A 27,868-nucleotide genomic window follows, 5' to 3' on the forward strand; every position below is an offset into this window, starting at 1 on the left:
CAGGTGACCAACATCAGTAATCATTAGAGAAATGCAAATAAAAATCACAATGAGATACCACGTCACAATGTTAAAATGGCTAGTATCAAAAAGTTAAGAAAGAAGTGTTGGCAAGGTTATGGAGACAAGGGATCCCTGTTCACTGTGGATGGGAATGTAAATCGGTACAACCACTATTGAAACTAGTATGGAGGTTCCTCAACAAATTAAAAATAAAACTAACATATAATACAGCAAATCCACTTCTAGATGTGTATCTGAAGAAAATGAAAATACTAATGTGAAAAGATACCTGCACATCCCCGTGTTTATTGCAGCACTATTTTCAATAGCTGGGCTGTGGAAACAACCTACGTATCAGTGGATGAATTGATAAAGAAAAAGGATATAAGGAATATGCTATATTATTCAGCTACAAAAAAGAAATGAAATCTTGTCATTTGCGAAAAAATATGCATGGACCTTGAGAGCATTATGCTAAGTGTAATAAGTCAAACAGGAAAAGGCAAATACCATATGATCTCACTTATATGTGGAATCTTTTAAAAAAGATATCCTCATTGATAAAAGAGTACAGATTGCTGGTTACCAGAAGCTGAGAGTGATGCATGAGCAAAGTAAGGGAAGAGAATCAAGAGATACAAACTTCCTGTTGTAAAATAAATAAGTTACAGCATGGGGGTGTGTAATATACAGTGTGATGACTTCAGTTAATATTACTGTGTTGCATATTTGAAAGTTATAAAAAGATTTTTAAAGTTTTTATCCCAAAGGAAAAAATTTCTGTAACTACTTGTGATGGATGTGAGCTATACTTATTATAAGGATCATTTCATAAAATACATATCAAATCAAAAAATAATGAATGAATGCATAAATACATTTATACATGCATACAAATATAGCATATGTTGTGGCTCCCCATGACCACTAGACTTGATGATTTACTAGGATGACTCACAGGACCCATCCTGCAGCTATACTCATAGTTCTGATTTATTAAAGCAAACGCATGCAGAACAGAATCAACAAAAGGAAAAGGAGAATGGGACAACGTCCAAAGAAAACCAAACATAAGCTGTCAAGTGTCCCCTTCCAGGGGACCCACACAGGATGTGCTTAAGTCCTCCAGCAAAAAGTTGTGACAGCGCTGTGAAATGTTGTCTACTTTGGAATCTCATTAGACAAACAGTGCACTGGGTTTTTGTTGGTAGCTGCTCATATAGGCACCCTCTGCCTAGCATGTGCCAAAAACAGACTTTCTAGAAGGAAAGCAATTATTCAGCATTAACCACATTCTTTGTACAAACAGTTAAAAGCACAGTGAGAAACACCAATTCCGAAAATGGTGAGAACCCTGTTAAAATCTAAGGTTCAAGATGCCAGCCAACAGCCAGCCTTGCTAGTAAGCCTTTCTAAACATAGCAGTCAACTCTTCTCTGCACAGCAACTGATTGGTATATTCAATAAATAATTGTTTTTATTGAGTTTCTAATTAATGACTTTTTCCTATAGGTTCCTACTTGTACTCACCAAAATGAAAAGTATCACAAACTACTTATTAATACTGCTATCTAAATATTTAAGACTTCTAAATAATAATGCAATTATTTCCTTCCGTGTTAAAATTAATGCCTATTCTTTTCCCACTGACCTTTTTATTCTTCAAATGGTTCTATTCCCCTGGATGTTGTAAGTCAACTGGAACGAGGACTGAGTCATTTTAAGATTACTCATGTTGTTTGATGCCATCTTCCTTGATTTAAAAGTTAGGTACCATTGATTGAGTGTATAAATTTATAAATATTTAGCTGTGGCATTTCCTCAGTGAACACCTACATGGAAGTCTAATACATGAAAAAATAATTTCAGTACTCTCTGACTGACAGTGATCGGGAAGATTTTGAATGAGAGCCGAGAACCTAGTGTCCGATTGCTTCCCCAATCACACCATTCTTGTCCATAGCTTTTCTCCCTGTAACTCCTTGGAATAGCTTTGAAAGCAATTGCTTTAGCTCATGAAGAGCTAACTGAAAGGAAAATTGGGGTGGGGGGTGGTGTTGTTTTTTAAATGCTATGTACCTAAAATTAGTCTCATCATTTGACAGTGTATTAATTTTTTCATTTTAATCTCATGGTATTAAATAGCAATAACAATATCTTTGGTTTGTATATCAAGTTATGCTTTACAAAAAGCTTTTATATGTATTTAACTTATTCAGTTATCAAAACAATATATTATAAGTAGTGGCTGTCCAATGGATCCTCCCATAGTAGCGGAGAAATCTCAGGTGTGCCTCATCTGAGATCATATAGAAGCAAGTGAAGACTAGCGGAGACACAGGGCTGACGCTCGTAATCCCCACCCAAGATGCTTGCCACGCTGTATAATGTATTAGGACTATGTTGCGGTACTTGATTGAAATATTCTAAAAGGAACATATGAACAGGGAATCATTTGAATGACCTGCTAATACTTAGGATGTTACATAGAACTGTAATAATATATTTATAATTTAGTATTTATCTCTCCTTTTTTTGTTACCTTTTGTGTATAGAGTGTTGAATGCTTTACTTCCAACCCTAAGAAAACAATACTGTGCACTAAAAGAAGCTGGCATATCAAATGCTGCTTTTGAGTCTGACTTCAAAGAAATTGAACATTTGGTAGAGAGGAAAAAAGTGGTCGTTTGGGCTGACCAAACTACTGGACACACCAAGCAGAACGATCTACCAGAGGTATCTGTCCTTATGACTTTTCCACAACTTGCACCAGTTCAGACTACTCCTTGTTGTAAGTACACTTTTATTTTATTGTTAATAATATGTCTAAAATGGGGCAGCTTTCTTTATATATCAATCTACAGAACAGTTAATCTTTTAATAAGTTTGGCTATTTTGTGAGAATTAATGGGGAGATTATCTTCAGAATCATTTCAATTAGCCATTGTCTTTTGCAGTTCTGAGAGCAAATATGCCTGATGTCCTAAACTGTCTGTAGCAATGGAACCTTTAAGTTGTTTCACCCATTTTTGATTGTTTCTCCTTTAAAATGTAACATATATTAAGAACTGGTGATTATAATTAATTTAAAATTCCCTCTATTACTGTGGATTTCTCTATTTTGTATCAGTTTTCTGTTGTTGCCCTAACAAATTAATACAGCAGCTTTCTTTTTTTTTTTTTTTTGTATTTTTCTTAAGTTGGAAACGGGGAGGCAGTCAGACAGACTCCTGCATGCGCCCGACCGGGATCCACCCGGCATGCTCACGAGGGGGCGATGCTCTGCCCATCTGGGGCGTCGCTCTGCCGCAATCAGAGCCATTCTAGCGCCTGAGGCAGAGGCCACAGAGCCATCCTCTGCGCCCGGGCCAACTTTGCTCCAATGGAGCCTTGGCTGCCGGAGGAGAAGAGAGAGACAGAGAGGAAGGAGAGGGGGAGGGGTGGAGAAGCAGATGGGCGCTTCTCCTGTGTGCCCTGGCTGGGAATCAAACCCGGGACTCCTGCACGCCAGGCCGACGCTCTACCACTGAACCAACTGGCCAGGGCCAACATAGCAGCTTTCTTATCACAGAGTTCTATAGGCCCAAAGTCCAGCAGGTTTGCTTGGTAACCTGCTTCAAGTCTCATAAGGCTAAAACAGGTGTGAGCCCTCTGAGTCTCTTACTTGGAGGTTCTGGGGAAGAATGTGCTTCTAGGCTCATTCTGATAGTTAGCAAAGTTCAGTTCTGTATGGCTATAGGGCTGAAATATGCATTTTCTTGTTGGCTCTTGGTCAGGGGTCATTCTTGGTTTCTAGAGGTCACTGATTTTCCCTGGCGTGTGACCTTCTTCATTACTTCATCTCCTAGCCAACAAAAGCAGGTCAAATCAATCTCTCTGACTTTCCCTTCTGCCTCATGTCCCCTGTCTACAGTTAGCAAAAGTTGTCATTTCATTAGATTGAGCCCACTGGGTAATCGACAACAGCGATTTTCATTTCATGGCATGCATAAACTAATCACTAAAATTCTGCAGCACACCAAAAATCTATTTTCTGTCAATCTACTAAAAAAAAAGTAGGTGTATTTTGAGTCACTCACACTGGGTGGCTATTGTTGTGTTGGTTATTGTTATTTTTTTTTTTTTTTTTTTTTTTTTTTTTTTTTTTTTTGACAGTCTAAGGAAAAAGAGGTCGGTACCCCTGATTAAATAGTCAGGTATTGCATGTTTTAAAAATTCTTGGGGCACACCAGTTGAAAATAGCTGATCTAGAGTAATCCTTCTATTTTAAAATTTTGGCACAGTTAATAATTGTGTTTCTAGGTTAAAAATCCCTTTTATTGCACCTATAATAGTACTGTGTATAGCATGGATCCCTGAGTTACGAGTTAAAAAACATAAACTGGTAAATTTTAGGCTTATCATCAAGGCTTAATAAAATTGTTTTTTAAAACACTTGAAAAAATTAAAGGATTTGTTTTATACTAAAAAATAGAATTCCGTAACAGTGATTACATCTGCCAAGTCCCTTTTGCCACGCATTATCCCACATTCACAGGGTCGAGGGGTGGGCCATGAGCAGCTTCCGGGGGAGACGGTGTTCTGCTTTTCGCAAGTTACCCTGTTTAGTCCTGTCCAGTTTTGCTTTTTTTTATTGAAAATCTCAGAATTCTTATATCTTTTTTTATAAGATACCCTTTAGTAATTTTTTTACTTTTAAGTTTACTTTGTGTAATATTAATACAGCCGTGCCACTTCTTTTGCCTAGTGTTTTCATGGTTTGTCATTTTCCCAATTCTTTCAAAGTAGGCTTTTCTGTATATTTATTTCAAACATCTCTTATAAACAACACAACAATCATAGAGTTTTTCTTTTTTCTGTTCATCTGTCTTTATATTTTAGTTAATGTACTTGATGAATTCATTTATCGTTGGGTTGAAACTTACCATCTTACGTTTTGCTTTCTAATTGTCTTACTCTTCCTAAATTCCTTTCCTTTTGAACTTTCCGTTGAAATGATGGAGTAGTATCTACTGCCCCATATTTTCACCTCTGTGAACTTGGAAGCTCTACACTCTTTATATTCTTTTAGTAGTTACCCTTTGAGTAACAGGTATCGTTGCTTTATCAAAGTCTGTATATCAGAGTAACTCGTTACCTCAACCCTCTTCTCAGGCAGTGCTAGAAGCTTAAAATTCTTTAACACCTTTAACCCTTCTTTAGATATACCATCATTAAAATTACTTTATTTTTCTTTCTATGTTAAACCCATAAGATTATTTTTATTGTCTATATAATCAGTGTTCATATTTACTTTTTTTGTTCTGTATTTTCCTGTATTTTCTCAGCATCTCTGTGTCTTCATCCAATTCCTTTTCTATTTTATTTACAGTGGCTATACTGATAATGAATTTTTAAAATTTTTATGCATCTAAAGATGTATTATTCATTTTACTTTTCTCTTAAGACTATTTTGCTGGGTATAGAATTCCAGTTAAGTGTTCTTTTCTTCTGGCACTTAAAAAATGACTGCTTTCTGGCTTTTCTTGTTGCTGTCAAAGTCTGCTTTCATTCTACGTGTTGCTCCCTTGAATGCAAGGACTTTTAGCTTACTAAAACATTTTCTGTATGTCTTGGGTTTTAGTAGTTTTGCTATATTGGCCCAATATAATTTTATGTCTACTTCTTTTACTTGGGTTCATAGGACTTTCTGAATTTGTATCTGGGTTCTCTTTCATTAGTCTTCTAAAGTTCTTAACCATTATATCTTCAAATATTATTTCTGCCACTTTTGCGCTCTCCTTTACTTCTGGGAATCTGATTGTATCTCATGGTAACTTCCCATTGTCTTATCTATACCTTTTACTCTCTCCCGTCTTCCATTGTTTTTTCTCTCACTGGAAATTTGTTTTCCCATATTTTGTAGTTTACTTTTCAACTGTGTCAAATCATTTTTAAAACCACTAAGTTTTTAATTTCAGTTAAATTCTTTGTCTAAGAAATCAGAAGTCTGAACCCTCTGGGTCTGTTATCTCTTTCTACTGGCTTTCATTCACATGATTTTATTTTCTTAACTTCATGCTAAGTTTTGTTTATTAGACATGTATTTGCAGAATTGTTTGTATAAATACTTTGAGTCTTCTAATAATAATGTCTCCCTTCAGGGAGGATTACATTTGCCTCTTCCTTTGGTATTAGCAATCCAAAATCACTTCAGTTCAGTCTTAGAGATGAGATCATTTGAAACCGAGCCGCTGCTTCTCCCAGGGCCTGCCTATCCATGATTGATTCCCTAGAGTTTAGCTGTTCAGGGCACCAACTTAAAGCAAGGAGGTTTTATGAACAAGTCCTCTCTGTGGGCCCTAGGTTCCAGTTTCAGCACCCCAGATCTACAAAGCTCTCAACAATGTTACTAAGCATTTCTGCCCCCTCCTCCGGCATCAGCAAACAACCTCAAGGGGACAATAGCCTCAACTACATCCTGATACTGCCTATAATTCTTCACAATTCTGTTAGCTCTCCTGTGCCTTTAAGCATATGTTTTTATATATTTTTTTCCAGATACTTTAGTTGCCTTCAGTAGAGGTTGGTCTGGAATTACCTAGTTCTCTATTATTAAGTTCCTTGTATTACATATTTACATTAAGATGACAGAAAAGTTGGGTGTATATAATTTTTTTAAATAAAATGTTAGAACTGACCTAGTTGAGAATTTGGGGGAAAAACTTAAAATCTTTTTTTCAGAGTCTTTCATACCTTTTCAGCCTTGATTCTTTTCATATAATGTATTCAAGATGTTGGAGAGGAAATACGGTTTAACACCAAGACTGAGAAGTACTGACTGACCACCTGCTATATGACAGTCATTATTCCTTATTTAAAAATCCATATTTCACTTACAGTGTAATTGCATAGCCTGTAGTTGTCAACAGTAAAACATTGATTTGGCTCCTAATTCCTTTTTACAGTATTTTGAAAAGGAAAGGCAATTAAAATATTACATTATATAAATATGTATTTTTTTGAAAGTGGATCTGAAGGTAGGTTTTGTTTTATTTTTTTTTTCTCAATTTGTTGTTTTAATATTTTGTTCACATGATTTCCTAGATAAACTGTTTGATTAATATGCCTTCTGGTTCCATGAATTGTCTATGTTGTATCTGTTATGAGTAGAGAGTCAAAGATGAATAACAGACAGTGGGTATAAAGTAATGCCACTTACATTTGTTTTTTATAGTCTTAGAATATTGAAGTACTTCATCTTAAAAAATATAAATAGTAAAATTTATATTTGCATTTTTGAAGACATGAGGCCATACCCAAATGGTATATATTGCTAAAATTATACTTAAAATGGCAGTCTTAACAAATTTCACAAGTAAAATTGAAGTGATTTAACTTAAAGCAAAACATGAGTCAGCTGTGTCTTCATCTTTCACATTTATCATTGACTACTTTGTGATGTACTCTTATAAACAGGTAATGTCAGGTGGTGGTGTTAAATTTCAAATATTCTAAATGCTGTGGGATTTGAATGTTGGTTTTTTTTCCTGGTGCTTTATGGTTTTTTAGAGAGAGTCTTTACTAGGTCAGCTGAATCCTTTGTTTTTAAAACACACACACTGTATTTTAAACATCTCATGAGATTAACCATAATTAATTTGCTTGGTACTCTACTGTTAGACATTTAGATTGCTTAATAAATTTCTATTATTATAAATAATATTGCATTAAGAAATGTATATATTTATCATTGTGCTCATGTCTGATTGCTCCCATGGTAAATTTCTAGAAGTGGAATTTCTGGCTCAAAAAATATGCACATTTTAAAGAAAGTTTATAATGTATATTGCCAGCTTACACTGCTCTCCCCATGTGATTATACCAACTTCAGCTCCCACTGGCATTATAGGAAAATCAGCTTGCTTGCTTTTTTGCCTCACCAACTTTTGGTGTTAACATATTTTCTATTTTTAATTTTTAGAAAGTCATTTTCAAAAACATGTAGAAGTCCAACAAATACTATGAGCCCCACCGTGGCTTTCATCACGCCATTTACAGGAACACTGGAGTATTTTGAAGAATACCTCAGATACCATACTATTTTTTCTGTTTACATCTTAGTGTCTCTGAAAGAAGTCAGTACCTTCTTCACACCTAATGTCATCAAATATCTAACCAGTATTCAAATTTATCTCATTGTCTTAAAAACGATTTCTTACCAGGATTCACACAAAGCTCTAATCTTGGTTGATATATCTATTAAATCTGTGGTCCCTCTTATATCTTTGCTAATGACTGATTAGTTCTTTCCCAGTTTAGTAATCACAAATCTTATTTTTCACTTTTTCTTTCTTTACTAATATAATTCAATATTTTTTTCATCTATTTAAGTATCTACTTTCTTTATTTATAAGAGCTTAAGATATGGATATTTGTTCACTCATTCAACAATATTTAACTTTTACTGTGTACCAAACACTTATTGATACTAAGGATAGATCAAAGTACAAAACTTACCCTTATGGAGCTTACATTCAAATGCAGGGAGAAAGACAATAAATACAATAAGTAAATTAAACAAAATCTTAGGAGGTGGAACATGCTATGGAAAAGAAATAGAAGGAGTTTAAGACAGATTGGGGAGAGGCTGCCCATTTAAATAACATGGTCAGGGAACGCTTCACTGATACAAGTTGAAGGAGTTCACAGAGTTAGCCATGTGGATAGCTGGTAGAAGAGTCATGTTCAGATAGAAAGAACAAGCATTGCAAAATCTCTAACACAGGTGTTTACATGCAATGGCAGGAAAGATACACGTATAACTGGTATAAAGGAGAAGAGAAGGAAAGTAGACGGTGATGAGATCAGAGGGATAGAAGGAAGGAAGGAAGATCACTTTGAGCATCAGAAATCATTTATAAGGACTTGGGCTTTTACTCTAAACATTACAAGGATTATGACATGAACTGAGGAAATCATGTTTTTAAAAAATTTGGCCTGACCAGGTGGTGGCACAGTGAATAGAGCATCGGCCTGGGATGCTGAGGACCCAGGTTCAAAGCCCCAAGGTCGCCAGCTTGAGTGTGGGCTCAGCAGTTTGAATATGGGTCGCTGGCTTGAAGCCCAAGGTTGCTGGCTTGAGCAAGGGGTCACTGGCTTGGCTGGAGTCCCTCCCCCCCCCCCCAAGGCACATATGAGAAAGCAATCAATAAAGAACTAAGGTGCTGAAACTATGAACTAATGTTTTTCATCTCTTCCTTTCTGTCTCTCTTTCTCTCTCAAAAAAGAAATATAATAATAATAAAAAATAAAAATATATAAAAACATCCGTCTGGCTACTGTATTGAGAATAGATTGCAGTATGGAGTTGAAACTGAAGACTACTGCAGCCATCCAAGTAAAGGATGAGGTTGACTCAGACCAGGTTGGTAGCAGTGGGAGTGGTGAGAAGTGGTCAGATTCTAATATATTTTAAAGGTAGAGCCAACAGAATTTCTCAACAAATTGGATTTGGGATGTGAGAGAAAGAAAGGTCAAGGATGACTCTAAGATATTTTAATTTAGCAATTGAAATAAGTCATTTTAGATGGTGAAGACTTTTGGTGGATCAAGTTTATAGGGTGGAAGAGGTAGAAGATTAGGAGTTCACTTTGAGACATTTTAATTTTGTGATACATCCAGGTGGAGACATGTAAGCAGTTGAATATAAGAATCTGGAGTTCAGGGGGAGAAGTCTAAATTCAAATATAAATTTGAGAGTTGTTAACATTTAGATGGTATTTAAAGCCATAGGACTGGTTTAGATCATCAGGAATATTAACTCTTTCCTGTAAGATGTATGTTGTAAGTGTATTCTTCAAGTTTATCATTTACTCTTAACTTTGTTTGAGATGTCTATTTTAAAACTTTTATGAAATAAAATAGCTTCGTTTATTTTTCCTTTCTTTGCCTTTGGAATTATTGGAAAGGCCTTTTCATTCATAATTTTTTTTAATTTTCACTTATATTTTCTCCTAATTTATTTTAATATAACAAGCAAGAAACTAATTTATATTTTTCCAAAGAGCCTAGCATTCTTGTATAATACATTGACAATCCATCCTTTTTTTTTTTTTTTAAGATTTTATTTATTCATTATAGAGAGGGAAGAGAGAGAGAAAGAGAGAGAGAGAGAGAGAGAGAGAAGGGGGAGGAGCAGAAAGCATCAACTCCCATATGTGCCTTGACCAGGCAAGCCCAGGGTTTTGAACCAGCAACCTCAGGGTTTCCAGGTTGACGCTTTATCCACTGCGCTACCACAGGTCAGTGACAATCCATCCTTATGGCACCTTTGTTTTACATAATAGTAAGTAGTCCTATGGAATTCTGTTTATTGGATTTCTAGCCTATTTTTTTTTATCTATCCTAGAGCTGGTAGTTATTTAAATAACTAATAATTTATAATATTTTATATATAGCAGTGCTAATCTCCCTGTTATTCTTTGTTTTTAAAATGTTCCTGACCAGAAATGAATCTTACAATTTTTCCAATTCCAAGGAAATAAAATATTTTTTAAAATATATCAATTAATATATCAATTTTCTTCATTTTTCATATCAGATCTTCTCCTTCTAGAAGAGTTTGTCTCTCCATGTTCATATCTTCATTTTTGTTTTGGGGTGTGTGTGTGTGTGTGTGACAGAGAGAGGGACAGATAGAGAAATAGGGACAGACAGCGGACAGATAGGGAGAGAGATGAGAAGCATCAATGTTTCATTGTGGTGCCTTAGTTGTTCACTGATTGCTTTCTTATATGTGCCTTGATGAGAAGTGGGGAGGGCGCAGCTACTGCAGAGAGAGTGACCCCTTGCTCAAACCAGCAACCTTTGGGCTCAAGCTAGCGAACATGGGATGTCTATGATCCCATGCTCAAACCAGCCACCCCATGCTCAAGCTGGTGAGGCTGCCCTCAAGCCAGATGAAACCACGCTCAAGCCAGCGACCTCGGGGTTTCACACCTGGGTCCTCTGTGTCCCAGTCCGACGCTCTGTCCACTGCGCCTTTATATCTTGTATGTGCCTCAGCAAAGTTTTAATTTTTCTTCACATACATTTTTTATATTTGTTATTAAAGACATTGCTAGATATATTTTATATTTTTGTTATGTGGGCTATTTTTATTTTTATATAAATAAGACCATATTAAATCTTAAGTTGAAACCAACTTTTCCCATTTTATTAATTTTAATACTTCACCAATGTCAGTACTTGATTTGGGGATTGATATTTGACTTGAAATCTTTTCCTGAAAACTATATGTCTGTTGACTTGGAATAAAGCATGTACCTATTTTAGGTCCAGAAAACAGAAAGTGCACTCATTCGCTGGGTGCCATACAGGAGGGGGTGCTGGCAAGAATTATTTATGGAACTGATAAAATTTCTGACATTAAATGAAAAGTCAAGATTTCCTCATTATCCATCTGGAAACTCACAGTTAGTAATATTTCTGTCTCTAACCTTTCCTTTTCCTAAATTTTGTACCCCATGTCAGTGGTTTTATGTTAAAGTACAATAAAAGAAAAGATACTAGTAGAACTATAGTACAGTCGTTCTGATTGAGTATAGAGTTCCAATGTAAGTTTAGGTTTCCCCTAAAAACTACTTGAGCAGGAAGAAGTTTTATTTAAAAAATAGGAAACCTCTGTTCTAACTCCTTATATAATAAATATAAAGCAACAAAAATATTTAGACAAAATAAATCCTCCGTATATTTTCCTATTTGTCAACATAATTAAATCCTTACCAGTAACAACAGTAGTCATGCTGTGGCCCTAAGTACATTTCATTTGGACCGTAGTTTTACACACAAGACTATGTTCAATTATTCATCTGTAACTGCATATGTTACTGTAAATTAAAAGGTTCTTTGAGCCTGAGCAGGCAGTGATACAGTGGATAGAGCGTCAGACTGGGACACAGAGGACCCATGTTCGAAACCCCGAGGTCACTGGCTTGAGCGCGGGCTCATCAGGTTTGAGCACAGCTCACCAGCTTGAACCCAATGTTGCTGGCTTGAGCAAGGGGTCACTTGGTCTACTGTAGCCCCTCAGTCAAGGCACATATGAGAAAGCAATCAAAAAGCAATCAGTGAACAACTAAGGTGCCATAACAAAGAATTGATGATTCTCTTCTCTCTCCCTTCCTGTCTTTCTGTCCTTATCTGTCCCTTTATCTCTCTGTCTCTGTCACCAAAAATTTAAAAAAAAAAAAACTTAAATAAACATGAATACTAGAAAAATAAGACTGAGAGGAAAACATGGTATTTGCTATTTCCCACAGAGACAGGTATCAGGAAATTATTTATTACTCAGAGTGCTGGATTAATTTAAAGGACTATAATACTTCTTAATGCGTGGGAAAATGTATTCTTTGTAATATTTGTAAATTACTGATATTATCTGTATAGACATTATTACTACAATAGAGTCTTTTGAGTACATTATAAAATGTTTATTAGTTTGGTTAATTCAGTAGAACTTAAGGTTACATACCTTTTAAATAGTTAAAATGTATTCACCTTTATCATCTGCAACTCTGAATTCCATGAGTCACAGGGCTGTTGAAAAGAATCCAGATTTATGATTAGTACAGTAATTGTATCAATCATTTGTAGCCTAGAAGTGTTTATTGAAATGCATATATTAATATTTGATTTCACTTTAGAACTTTGCCAACTAATTTTAATTTAGCATAGCTTCCCAAAATATCTTCTCGTGCACATATTAACATGAGTGCTAGCAAAAGAAAAATCCTTGCCATCATTTTGTACCGTACCTCAATTAGATCTTATCCCATTCGTCAATGTCTCCCTGTCATGAGTCCTGCTTTGCAGCCAATGACTCATGTTTGCTAAATATTGCATTCTGGTTGTTACACTAACATACAGAACTATATAGTTCTATAAATCTTTTAAGTTTTGTAGTCTTAAGCTTTTGATAAATGAGTTCCTCTAGGTAAAATCATTGAGGACACATGATATGGAACATCAAAAGATGACCCCAGAAGTCCTGCCCATTTTTTTAAGAGAGATTTTTAACTCATTAGTGATAAATTATCTAGTCTCTTTATTTAAAGGAACCATCTGTGGAGTATTTCAAAAAGCTAAAAAATAAATATGAACCCAACCTACCTAAGAAACCATATGAAATTGCCAGTTAGTACTTGTAATTTAAAGATTTACTTTAAACAGAGACAGACTAGAATGTGGTTCCTTAATTTTACTTATTCTAAAACATACTGAGAAAAATTTGATGTAAGAAATGGATAATATGGTGCTGTCTACACTATTTCCAATTTCTGTCTCTCTCCTTTAAAATCTACCCTTCCCTCTTTACTTAAGTGAGGCTTCAAAGGCTTTCCCAGTTCTTTGTCAAGATGCAGACTCACTTCCACATGGTGTCCCCAGCTTCTCCTAAACATGCTTTCTGTATCTTGCCTCTGTAGTTTCCAGTCTTTTCCCTCAATCTTGAGTGCTGCTTTCTCTGGCTCCATCCCGCATACTTGCCTGTTAAAAAAATCTTTATCCTCATTGACCATCCAGTTTAGTCTACAAACCTTTCCTTTAATGAGTCTTCTCCCCTTTACCCACACATACCCTTTTCCATTTCTATTGTATTCTATTTTATTCTGTTGCTGCAATTATACTTTCCCTCTCCCCAACAAATTATAACTTCATTGATAATTGAAAACATTTTTCAGTAATTTATTTTATTACTCCTTTTACTAATGTTTTAACTTTGTAATTACCTTAATAAATTTTCATTTATTGTAATTTGAAAAAAAAGTCATGCCAAAAGAAATAAAATGTGTTTCATTAATTTCTATTAATATTTTATTTTAATAGCTTATTGGACACTTTTTTGGTTAAGCATGCATATGTAGTTTGGTTTTTTTAAACAAAAATTGAGATGTCACATATACAGTTGATAACCAGCTTTTTTTTCACTGACCCCCTTGTAATACTCAGATTTTTCTATTAAATATAAATTTATGTCATTTTTAATAACTATACTTACCTAGTCCCCTACTAATGGACATTTATGTTTTTTTCAGTTTATTACTTTTATAAGCAAAACTCCACTAAACATCTCTGTGTGTGTATATCTTACAACTTGTCTAATTATTTCCTTAGGCTAAACCCCTAGAAAGTAGAATGGCTAGATCAAGGAGTATGTACATTTTTAAAACATTTAATATGTATTGCCCAACTATTGTCCAGAACTATTATAACTGTACAGTCTATCACCATAAATGGGTAATGGTGGTGAACGTTTTTTCATGTGCTTTTGTTCAGTTGTAGTTCATTCTCAATTAATTACCTGTACATTTCCTTTGTTTTAGAGTTCTTTTCAGATTGATAGAGTTATAACCACACACATGGACATACATACATACACATAGATGAGTTCTTAACTTTTTGCCATATATGGTGTATTTTTTTTTCTTTTCTGTTGTGGTGGTGAATTTTATGTTACCCAATTTAAATTATAAGGGTATCATATAGTATGCACATTTATGTTCTCTTTCCAGTAACAGTCAGGAGAGATAGTATATTAGTTTTGGGTTAGAGAAATACACATTACCTTTGATTCATATTTTTTGGGTCTGTGAAGAAAAGTTTACATTTCTAAGTCTTCAATGTAATTAAATGTTATTACTTTGTATTATTTGGCTTCTTTATATGACTTCCCCCGGTAAATTAACTAGAGACTTCAGTTCTGCCAACAACAAATATGATTGATATTATGACTTTGAGCATGTCACTTTCTTGCTGTGAACAACAAATTTTAAAATGAAGTTTAAATGACCATTAAGATCATCTAGTATTAAATTCTGGCTCTGTGACTTTCCTGGTGGTATGTAATTAATCAGGAATTAGAACCTTAATTTTAAAGTGGAAATTCAGTAAAATATATAGATTGCTACACTACATGATTTCTAGAACATAGGAATGTCATAGTTAAAGTACATAAGAGTTTATATCACTTGGGCCTTCCATTTTTTGCCACTAGGAAACACTGATGTGTAAGTTTTAAGTTATCTTTCCTCTATAACAGGCATTTGATTTAAAATTATTTGAATGTGATTTGTCATTAATAATTTGATTTAAGGTCATTTTTTTATAATTGAAAGAATCATTTAAAAGTAAAAGTATATTAATGTTTCTTGAAACTACTTTTAGGAAAATAGACATAAAGCCACTTGGTTCTTTCTTCTATTTTTTATTAAAATACATGCTGGATAACTTATAAAAACCTTGTAATATTTACCTAATATTTCTTACAGTGCTCTTTCTTGATTCATCTGTGGTTAGATGTTATCAACTTCTCATGCTCAGAGATAAAGATTTAGCTCATTTACACCATTGGTTTATTTATTCTTCCTGATTTACTAATGTTCCATATATATCTTATCTTTTAGCAAGATTGTATAAGAAATAGCATATATTATATGTAATATAACATTTTAATCTATGTAACATTTAATCCCAGCCTATTTAAGGAAAATTTTTATAATAAAAAGTAAACATTATTTTCTGAAATCTTTTAAAAATAATACTATACTGACATTTCTTTTTAAATAAAAATAGAAATTAAATTAAATGTGGTAACATTGATCAATAAGAGTACATAGGTTTCAGGTAAACATCACTATAGCATTTGAACTGTTGATTACATTGTGTGCCCATTACCCAAAGTCAAATTATTTTCTGTCATTATGTATTTGTCCCTTGCCCCTAGTAACTACTTCACTTTTGTCTATGTCCATGAATCTCATTTTTTTTCCTACCTGTGTATGAAATCATATAGTTCTTAACTGTTTTGATTTACTCATTTTACTCAGTATAATGTTCTCAAGATCCATTCATGTTGTCGTGAATGACAATATGGCATCATATCTTATGGCTGAGTAGTATTCCATTGTATATATGTACCACATCTTCTATATCCAGTCCTCTATTGAGAAACACTTGGATTGTTTCCTTGTCTTGGCCACTATGAATAATGCTGCAATGAACATGGAGGAGGAGTGTCTTTGCATGCCAGTGTTTACCAGTTGGGGCGGTAGATGCCCAGTAAAGGGATTGCTGGATCATATGGTCATTCTATTGTTAATTTTTTGAGAAACCACCATACTGTCATTTGTAAAGCTATACCAGTTTACATTTCCACCAGCAGTGAATGAGGGTTCCTTTTTCTCCAAATACTGACATTTCTTAAAACTACTTTTACAGAAATAGACATGAAACAAATGTTTGTTTTCTCTACTGGAAAAATTTTAGTGTCCCTAGCTAGATCTGTGGAGTAAACTTATTAGAGAAATGAAACATTTAAATAATAGAAATAGCCTGGCCTGTGGTGGCGCAGTGGGTAAAGCATCGACCTGGAACGCTGAGGTTGCCGGTTCAAATCCCTAGGCTTACCTGGTCAAGGCACATATGGGAGTTGATGCTTCCTGCTCCTCCTCCCCCTTCTCTCTCTCTCTCTCTCTCGCTCTCTCTCTCTTCTCTAAAATGAATAAATAAATTAAAAAAAAAGAAAGAATAGAAATAGTCAAGTAGACTAGATTGTGCTCACAAGTGGACTTAAACAGCTTAAAGAACAGAACAGCCAAGTTTTAGATGTTTCTGTTGAGGTACAGGCAGTCAATTTCTTTAATGTCTCTTCACATACTTCTTCATGAGACTCCTATATTTCTTAACAAAATCAAAATATTGATGCGTTTTTACTACATTGCCATTAGTTGATCATATTCCTTTAAAATCCCAAAAATTTGGGGGGAAAAGATAGCAAATGTCATAAACTTTGTTTACTTCATTTATCACTTAACCAATATCAAACATTTAGTCATAATTTGTTTTAATCACTTAGCAAACTTAATTTAGTGGACCAAATTAATTCTAATTCCACATATGACTTTTACTGTTTTTGTTTTTATTTTAAGCTTACATTAATGTTTTATATTATTAATGTAGCACATTTTATTGTATACACATAAACTACACAAATATTAATGTATGTACATTGTAACCAGGTAAAATTGTGTTAGAATTTGGACTATTACTGATAAAAATTGTATTTTTACCTCCATCTAATCCACGGCTTTAGTGCTTGCATTTAGAGTTCATTTTAAAAGTGGTTTTAATACTTAAAAGTCTTTTGAAAGGCTTCTAAAACTTGGCAGTCACAACAAAATGTTTTTGTCTGACTTCCTTTTTAAGTCTTTCTATGGACTTACAGTAAACAAAACTTTTTGAAGCAGGAATTTCTAGCCATAATGCAGGAACAGATGAATAGAACACTAACCACTTTATTCTGAAATGCACATTTCCAGTTGTATATAAGATGCCTTAAAGCATCGTATAAATATTTTAAGATGTTTCCTAAACTATTAGTGGATAAGTATTACAAAGACTAAGATTGAATTCATTAAACACAACTTATTATAGGGTTTTAAAGTCCTGGTCTGAACTATAGCACATAATCATTTTGAAAATTATGTTATATGATCATATAACCTCAGCTGCCTACCTTCTTCCCTAAACTAGGAGTTTATTAATAAGCTTCTAGCATTGTGTATGCATTTTGACTAAATTGTCATTTTTGAGAGACCAGCTTCATGACTCAAAATGGAAATCGAGTGCCAAAGTTTTTATTTCATTAACATGTGCCTTCAACTATGTGAGGTATTTATAAGTCTCCCCCATCCCTTTTCCTAATCTAAGGGACTTCAGTGACATTCTGCTGGTATCTTTTACTGAACTCCCAGGAGTTAGCATGTAATGATAAAATAGAAGAATATTGTAAGTTTTTCTCCATGCCTCCCTTTATTCTAGTTCTAGGTATACAATATCTTTATAAATTTGTTTGGTATGCAAATGATATGCTTCTCTTATTACAAACACAAGGGCATCGTCTTCTGTATCCACTGTATGGTCATTCTGAAGGGAATCTGGAAGAGGAACTAGATGCCTCTGCTTAGGTTACCATCTTGGCTAAAATTGTCTTTTTCGTAATTTACCTTCATGTCCCTTCTAAAGCAAGACAAATATGGTGAAGCCAACCAAGTACTAGTTCTTCCAGTGAGAAGTTCTTCAAGTATTCTGTGCCTTCCTATCTTCCTCATCTATCAAAAAGAAAAGATTCTAATACTATGTATATTATATATTATTTGAGCAAAGCAGGTTTTACAGGACCACATTTTGCATTTTCAGGCTTCATTTTATGTATTAAAATGTGTTGATTCCTTTTTAGGGAATTGAGTGGAATAAACAACAAAGTTTGGGGAGTGGAGCAATCCGCTCTTGTATATTATGTCTATGTCTAGAATGGGAGGTAAAGGGTTTCAGCTGTTGAAGGATGTCTAGGGATGACTTTGCAGAGAGTATTGAGTGCCTAACCTAAAGGAGTTGCTCTTTCCACATCATCCTGTTAGCTTAACTCTACCCCTCACGTAGCCTTTTGCCCAGCTTCCTAGAAGTCAAAGTCCATTGCCATTCTTGTTCTAAAACCATATTCTACTCAGGCCCACTCTTCTTTCCTTTTCTGTGTCCCAGCATGATAGTGACAGCCATCATCTTTACATAAGAAATTATATCCTCAAACACCAAAAGGAATCTGCTGCCTTAAGTCCGTGAGCATCCACGCAAGAGGGAGGAAAGCAGATTCCGCACAGCTGCATTTGCTTAGATCGGACCTCCACAATAGAGGACAGATCCTCAAGCCTGTTGGGTGGAGGTGAGGGAAGGCACATCAATAACAAGAGAATGCCAGATTTAAGGGAGTGACCTTTAGGACCCTTGTAACTTTCTGTAATTATCCCGTGGAAAGGTTCATGGCTTCAAGAAAAGTGGTCTGTTTCTATTGATTAAGTTGTATAAAATTAATATGGACTTCTTTGTGTGAACGTCCTTTTTATCTTTGTTCCTGATTTTCAGGTGGCTGATCACACACACACACACATATATATATATATATATATATATATATATATATATATATATATATAAAATTGGGTATGTTCTGGATTTACTTCATGTAGTTTCTAGTTGATTATTTGATCAAAACACCTTTTCTACATCTCTCTATCACTACTTGAGCTCTGTTTCAAGCTCTATTTCTTACACGAGATATAGAGATAGTATATAGATAGTTAAAGATAACAGCAATATCTGCTGTTTTCTCTCCTCCCCATTCATATTCTGTTCCCCACACAATAATAAGCAAAGCAATCTTTTTAAAAACAATACATCAGATCACATCATATTCATGCTTAAAATCTTCCAGATAACCCTTGCACTTGGAATACGTCCAAACCCTTATCTCCTCCATAAATCCTAACACAACGTGGCCTCTTCTCACTTCTCTCCCTCTGACTCACTGCACTTCAATCACACTAGCTTTCTCTCTGTTCCTTCGTCTCAACAAAGTTATATTTCACTTGTTATTTCCTCTGCTTCTTTCCCCAGATCTTTTCAGGGCTGCCTCCTTCATGGCTATTCACGCCTTAGATCACATAATACATCCTTAAAAATCACCTTTACTGGCCAGCATAATTAACGCTTCTTCTATCTCCCATTGCTCTGCTCCATTTCACTGTTTTATTAGCTTTGCAACTCATTTGTCATAATTATCTTACTGTATTAAGATAAAGTTCTTAACTGTCTTATTTTCACTATCTGCTCAGTACCTAGAAAGGTCTGAAGCATGGCAGGTGCCTCATACTAAGTGGAAGAACAAACAGTGAATTTTTTTTTCATGCAGATGCAGTGGTCTTAGACTGTTTCTCCTGGACCATAGCTCACTACACCCTTTTTTGATTTTATAAATAAAATAAACAATGATTCTGAGTTGTAAATAGTAGTAGTGACTTCTTATAAATGTCTGAACACTTGTGGTTATTGTTATGGTTTAGACATAAATTTCAACAAGTCATATTCACTTATGACCCTTGAGTCATAACCATTTCAGGACAGTAGAAATGCAGTTGACCTACAATATGTTGGAGAGCTAAAGGCCCTAGAGTTTGTCTAGAAATAACAAAATTCTTCAGACCATGAGATACATTGCTACCTACTACATCCTGTACTCAAATATATTGCAGGGGCCGGTTCCTTAGATGGAGAGGCCCTGGAGAGAAAGCTTGCCATCCTTCCAAGTAGCTGCCAGTCTTTTCTATCCTGATTTACAAGAGCCTACGTTATAACAATTCATTTTGAAGTTTCTGTCCCCTCCTGTGAAGCACACATATTGCTGATGTATTTCATTGACTACTATCATCTGTTGGACTGCCTTGTTCTGAAAGTCCTTAACTACATGATTTATTTTCTCATTTTAGTTTTTATAAAGGAATTATGATCAACCTCCAGGTTTTCTCTTTAGCATTTGCACTCTGTAGACTCAAGAATTACAGAAGCTTGTTAGATAGTATTTTCCCAGGCTGAATCAGGGGAAACTACAACTGCCCCAAGCCTGCTCCTCTGGAAAGTTACTGTAGATACTCTAATGGAAAAGTACAGCAGGTCTCTTTTATAGACATAGAACTAGTGTATTCAATGGTTCTTATAGCCTATTAAAATATACACTAGAATATATGGTACCTAAGACCCTCCAGTTTGCCATACCCATTTAAAGTACTCCATTACCTAACGAGCTAGAGGAGAATAATTATTTATTATATGTTTATATTTTATAAGTCATATTCAGGGTGAAATTTCAGTTGCTTATTGTGTTCTTTTCATTTTCACTGATAAGTAGATTCATCCTTTGTAGTCACAGTGGATTTACTGTTTAGTTTTTTATTACATCTTTAAATCTTGTTTTTGCTCTGGTTATCTCCTGAGTTTTCTTACCAACTAGTCAGCCTAAAGTAGTCTTGAATTGACCACCTATATTGTTCTCTTGTTATTTTATCTGTATTAAATGAGAAGATAAAAAGGAAGGAGCCATCTGGATTTGTATTCTGTATATGCTGTGTGTCTGTAACATTTTTTTCTTCCAGGCCCAGTAAAACGCTGGTATGTGTGTGAATCCACATTAACTGCTCCACAGTGATGTTTCTACTTCAAGTTAGCATATCCTGCCAGGAAAGCAGATTTACTGCTAAAGATATATCACTGTGACATCACTATTGCTCTCACTGACAGTTGTTACTTAGTCTGATCATGTCAGAATCTAGTGTTGGGTATATATATGTTCACGTTATCCCGGAGAATAGATGGATAATTCTGCCGTATCTCACAAAGACCCCCATTTTCATGTTCTTTACAAGCAGTAGAGAAAAAATGCTCTACCATTATGGAAATTTGCCCTGTGCCTGTCCAGAGATTATTTCTCTCTAGATTTGTGAAAGAAAAATAGTGACTTGGGATAATCCTTATCCCTTGCAATCTCATGTGTCATTTTGTTCAACGTTAAATAACACATATGCCTTCTTTCACAATTTCTTTATGTTACAATTTATCATCAACACTGTTAAAGTGGTTATCTGATAAACTGAAAGTGAGACATTGTTTCAAATATGTTCTTTTAGTTTTAACTGAGTTTGAGTATTGATGGAATACTAGAAAGTCAATTACAACTTTCCCTGTGAAATACTTAGTAATGCTAAAAGTTGAAGCATATTTATATTTCTAGAGTCTTTCTTTGAACCCTAAGTATTTTATAGATATTAACTAGTGCTAGAAAATTCCCTATACATAAAAAGGTAGTATCTCCTTTTTTTTAGAGGGGGTATTAATGCCCACACCATTGAAGTGAGTTGCCCAAGGTCACTCAGTGAGTTGTTGGTGAAGCCAGAAATAGAATCCAAGTCTCCTGACTCCCAATTCATTTCTTTATCCTCGATATAGTTTTCTATCCTCTATATACCCCTGCTGCCTCTCATGGGAAAAGAAGTTAATCTTCCAGCTATTAATAGCCACCAAATTGGTGGTAGCAGCACAGTGGAGAAAAGTAACTGTCTTTATACTGCAGCATTAGTATAAAAATATCTGGTAATGGAAAATTTGACAAATGTCATGTTAAAGGGAGTGGAAAATTATTTTAAGATCTGGATCTCATTTATCTAGTTCTCAGAAAAGTAAAATTTCTTAGTAGAACAGGGATCATATTTTTCTTCCTGTTTTTAAATTGTATTTCCTAGAGGGTAATTGTCAACCCAGCCATAGCAGAGCCTGTTGTCAACTAACTTAATAAGAATAATGCACATACTGTTGGTGATTGTTATAAGTGTACTTTCTAACTTGGTTGAAAGTTTGAATTGCTTTATTGAAATGTATAACATTTGATTCAGCTTTCAGTGTTAATGTTGTATAATAAAACAAATATAACATCAGTTGGGCATTTTATTGCATGATTTGAAAATATGGGCAAAAATACACAGTTTCTTCCCTAGACAATACACTCCAAGCAAAGTTACTTCTTGTCAGGCACCATGAAGTTCACCAGAATGAAATAGGTAGAGCAGGAAAATATATGATAGTTAACTGAGAAATACAAGATAAGCACACTGGAGCCAATGAAGTTTACTGTTATGTATGTAATCAAGTAATTACTTTGTACATCAAAAGTGTTTGAGAAGTGTATATGTACTTAAATATTAAAACATGTCTAGTATGGTGGGAAGTCACACTTAAGTTCAAATAAAACAATGTGTCTCTTCATTTTAAGCCAATGAACAAGAATTCTCCTACTGAAAATCTCTCGATATTATGTTTCTGAGAGGAATGACACGATCAGAATTATGTTTTAAGTGTGTAAGTGTTAGCAAGGTGGGATTGGTGGAGGTTGGGAAATATAAGGAAAAGGTAAAAATATTCTTCTTATTTGAGACCCAGGTGATTGGGAAAATAGTGGCAAGAGGATAATGTGAAATAAGAGAGTGTAGTATAGGAAAAGTAGAGGGTCAGCTACATCTCTCTGGGGAAATGTATACACTTACTGGATGGAGGAAGGAGAGGGTAGCGTGCTGGACAAGTAGTGGGGAAATCACTTGGAAAAGCTGCAGATGTTGTAGGATTAGAGCTAAGAAAAGTTATTAAGCTTGGTGACTTCCTGACATTTGGGAGACTTGCTTTTACAGAGAGATAAGGGTCAAGTAAGAGCACTCTGAATTCTTCAAATTACATTTATTTATCTTTGGTATTACTCTAATTTTTGCAAGCCTAGAAATTATGTACAATACAGTAAACAAATCAGTCCACCAGCATGCTTAATTAACTACTATTATATGGTATAGTAACAGATGCAATTCTTTCATTCACCTTGGATTTCATTTGTTATTGCAATTCTTATTACCTTAGAATGGACGTTCACACAACTAGTAATAAACTGATATTTTACAGTAAAACAAGTTAAAAATCTCTATGGCTATAAATGTTGACTACTTTTTTGTTATCTTAAACCTAAATCAAATGTGAAACCTGAAAATTGCCTGTGAATTTCATTGGAATTGTTTGGCAATTATTTTTGTGACTACTCAATATCATAAGATAGCTATATCTAAAAATTTATATTGATATTAGCCATTTATTGTTTTCTGTAATAAAAATCTCATTATGAAGTTATTAGTAATAAATGACTTTTTTTCCTTTCCTTATTTCTTTGTTTAATTTTTATCATTGACAGAAAATGTACTTTATTATTGATGTTATTTTTTAACTGATTAGAGTTTTTAGAAAACTTTGTTACACAGTGCAATATGCAGATGAGGTTTCATAGAATTGTATACTTGAAATCTACATAACCTTATTAACCAATGTTACCCTGATAAATTTAATTTAAAATAAACAATTTAGGCAACATTATTGAGCTTCTTTTTAATTTTGTCAAACAGGCACATCTTCAAGTGATTCCAATCTGCTTAACCTTCCTTCACAAGTAAGAACTCGAAGAAAACTAATGCCTTCTCCCATGAAAGCAGCACATACCCAAAAGTCTGCACTGGCTGAAAGGGTGCAGCTCAATGACTCTTTCAGCAAAGAACTTCAGCCGATTGTGTATACCCCCGAAGACTGTAGAAAAACTGTGCAAAATCTACCTACAGTGACCTTATTAAAACCATCGTCTGATACTACAAGTTTTCAGGCCATCAGCTCAAATATAAACAGTGATAATTCTCTGAAAATGTCATGTGAAGTGGATATCCCTGTCAGCGGGAGAAAAGAGCATAAGCAGGAAGATTTGGACTCCACGTTTGTTAAAAGTGAAGACACCAGGAGACTGGACAGTAAATTACCTGAGCAACAATCAGTACCAAACGGTAACATTTTACAAAGGTACAGAAAAAGAGTACTTAGTACTTGTCAATTCTTTTTTTTTTTTTAGTAGCCTTTAATCTATTACCTTTATTTTTCTTTTTTAGCTATATTGAAAGTGTATTTTATAGACCAATTTTAAAAATCTTTAATTCTTAAGTCGATTAACTAACCCTCATTAGGCTAGATGCCTTAAGTTTGTTTTTCATACTAAAGCCATCATTGGAAGATGAACATGTTGACTAATTCACTAATATCTTCAATAAAGGAAATTTCAGTTTCTATTATTATTTAGTAAACTTTATCTTATTCTGAAATAGTCATGCATCTAAGGTATGGTTGACTGCATGTCATTCAAGCGACATATCCTTCTCATTTTGTGTGTATTGTCACAGCTAGTCTAAATACAGAAAGTATGATACCCTCACTATTCTATGGTGTTGGGAATGCAGAAATCTCTTGATAGCAACTCTATCTATGGTGAAAAATGACAAGACAATCCCAGTGTAAGAAAGGGACATTTTATAGAATCATGTTTTTCTTTCTGTATGAATATAAAATGGTATTTCAGGTATGGAAGTGTGTGGCCCCTCTCCTAGTACAATCAAAGTTGCTTTTTATTTTTTATCATTTAATATACAGACTTGCCCCTTCCTCGTTGTCAACTAAGCATCCTCCGCCTGTGCAAAGCTTGGTACCATCCTACATGGCAATGACAACTGCTGCCAAAAGGAAACGGAAGTTAACAAGGTACGATTAAACATAACTGGTCCAGTCTTTATACTCTCATGAGACAAACTTTATACTTTGTTTCCTAAAGTTCTTCTTTATTTCTTATAATTAAACTGTCAATTCATATTTTAGCATACATACAATAAATTGCTCTGAAAGCAACACTGGGTTTACAGTGGTACCTTGAGATGCGAATTTAATTCGTTCTGTAACCAAGCTCGTAAAGTCAGTCAACTGGTATATCAAACTGCCGATACTGGACCCGTGCGCCAACGCACCAACTAGCGGCAGCTTCCTGAATCACAACTCGTATCTCGGAATTTCACTCGGATCTCGAACAAAAATACGGACTGAGTTGCAGCGCGTATCTTAAAAAATTTGTATGTTGGTCTGTTCATATCTCAAGGTACCACTGTATATTATCAAAGGGAGATCTCGGTAAAGCCCAAGTATTTCACTTGATGTTTGCATAAAGTATTTTATATTTCAAATTATTAAAAATCAATTTAAAAGTCATCTGGCCTTCAAAAATGCCATTTAATTTTAACTTTTCTTTTGGTGACAATTTTTATTCATTTAGTATTTTTCCTTTTAGACATTCCTGAATTTCACAGCCCTAAAATTATATTATTTTAGTGGATTTTGAGATATAACTAAAATGTAATAAGGGAAGAGACTTCTGTTTCTGACTGTGACACTGTAGCTTGTATCAGACCAAGCTACCCATCAAGAAAAATTATAAGTTGATAAAATACAATTAACACCTGCTTGAAGTCACAACTAGGCCGCCAGGATTCAACGGTCTGAGATCCCAGAGAAAAGGAAAACAAGCTCTAGAGAGCCTAACCTTCTCTACCTCTTTTTTCCTTTTAGCATTTGCCAATTCGTGGCGAGGCCAAGCATAAAATGGAAGCCTAGAGCTTATCAGCAGTCTCACTGAGCTAGGGAAACACAATTGTTCTGTATAGCTTTTGCCCCCTAGATATTTATTTACCAATTTTTTAACTGAAGTAAGAGTTCAAGAAGCCAAGCTGAAGGCAGTGCTAAAAGGCTTTTGTTAAGCAGAGTCTGGGCATTCTCATGGGACTGGGACACAGAAATTCCTGTTCAGGGATCATCCTGTTAAACACCAGGGTTTCATTTGAGACCTGAAGGGCTGTGATCCAGCAGTAGGGCATGCTGGAAATAGAGCAGTTCTCAAGCCTGAAACAGATCTTAAAGCAAATTAATCCCTTTTTGGATCAAGATATCTATCTCTATGCTGCCTGCTTGCCAGAAGAAATTTAAATCGTCTCTGAAAGAATGTACCATCCAGAACCTCTACAGGTTTTCATACACTGTGTTAATACTTATGGAAAAATTAAAAAGTATGCCAGGAGACAGGATGAAATAACTGAAGATCAGGAGAAAAAAAACAAATTAGGCTGTGATCCATAATTGATGCAGATATTGTGATTATCAGATAGGAACTTTAATATTTTAACTGTGGTTAATAAAAAGTTAAACAAAATAGATAATTTCACAAAAACTAGATTTTTTTTAAATGAATCAAATGAATATTCCAGAACTGAAGAAATAGAATTTACTGAAATTAAGAACTCAATAAATTATTTTAACAGATTAGGCACAGCAGAAGAGAGTATAGTGAACTGAAAGATAGGTTGATATAAAAAATATTTAAACCCATTACAAAAAGATAAAAAGATAAAAATATAGAGAAAACTAAAAGAAAAATATGGAGCACATTTAAAAATATGGGACACGATTAAAAAGAAATATGGGACACATGTATATATTAAGAGTCACAGAAAGAAATGAGTAAAACAAGTATTTGAGATGGTATTGGCTAATAATTTCCAAAACTGAGAAAAGTTAAGTCACAGATTCAAGAAGCATTGCTAACCACAAGCAGCAGAGTGTAAAGAGAGATATGCCTAGGTATACAGCAGTAAAACAGCGAAAAATCACAGACAAGGGAAAAATCATAAATGGACTGAGTAATACAACATGAAATCCATTATATATACTCTCTATATCCTGCAACATTAAATGCAATGACGAGATACAGTGAATGGTTTTATTGTGAAATGGATCTGACTTGCTTTCCCTTTTTTTTTTTTTTTTTTTTTTGACATTATGAGGAAAAGAGTATAAGATCTTAAGATAATTCTTTTTGTAAGTTTCTCATTTTCCACCATAGACCTATTCTCATCTGGGCTAGTGTAAACAAATTTACCTGTTTATTTGGGCCACATAAAGTATCATCTTATGCATTTCAGATTGGTCCTTTCCCCTCCAACCAAAGTTCAGCAGACCTTTGGAGTATGTACATTAAAATTCATGGATTGGTTTTTTTCTGAATGTTTTTGACTATCCATGACATTTACAATTTTGTATTTTGCTATGGCACAAATTTGAATTGTGCAATTTGTCTGGCTCATGTATGGGAATCAGTCACCATCCTTTGTGTCATTCATCTCATCACTAATCGTCATGTGTTGATTGTGTTATTCTTTCAATTAATGTTGATAGCTGTTCTTATTTCTTAACTGGTAGTATTCTCTGTTGTGTTAACTAAGTTGTCCCAACATTTTGTAGCTAAGAATAATTTTAAATGTAACATAGTCACTATCAATCAAATGTCCAGGTATGTAAATGTGTATTTTGAGTGGGTTTAGGTGAATTAAAAGGCTTCTACATGAACAACTAATATTATAAAAATATTAAAGGACATATAAAGAAAGTAAGATTTCTCATTGCCTATTAATTTTTCTATTGCATTCCCTCTGGTATCAATAATTAGATCCTGCCATTAACTATGGTTAAAAGAGATTAATGCTACAAATGTACATAA

General features: G+C 34.4%; 1 protein-coding gene across 2 annotated transcripts in view; it reads left to right on the forward strand.

Moving 5' to 3' along the window:
• Positions 1 to 27,868, forward strand: part of KIF18A (kinesin family member 18A) — an 85,268-nt gene that overhangs the window by 51,162 nt on the left and 6,238 nt on the right. For both annotated transcript variants that reach the window (XM_066364049.1, XM_066364056.1), the window contains exons 13-15: positions 2,559 to 2,794; positions 23,862 to 24,303; positions 24,925 to 25,032. In XM_066364049.1, coding sequence (XP_066220146.1) covers positions 2,559 to 2,794; positions 23,862 to 24,303; positions 24,925 to 25,032 — 786 coding nt within the window. The remainder of the gene's footprint in view (positions 1 to 2,558; positions 2,795 to 23,861; positions 24,304 to 24,924; positions 25,033 to 27,868) is intronic.

Source organism: Saccopteryx leptura, chromosome 1 (genome assembly GCF_036850995.1).
Source record: "Saccopteryx leptura isolate mSacLep1 chromosome 1, mSacLep1_pri_phased_curated, whole genome shotgun sequence".
Classification (NCBI taxonomy): Eukaryota; Metazoa; Chordata; class Mammalia; order Chiroptera; family Emballonuridae; genus Saccopteryx; species Saccopteryx leptura.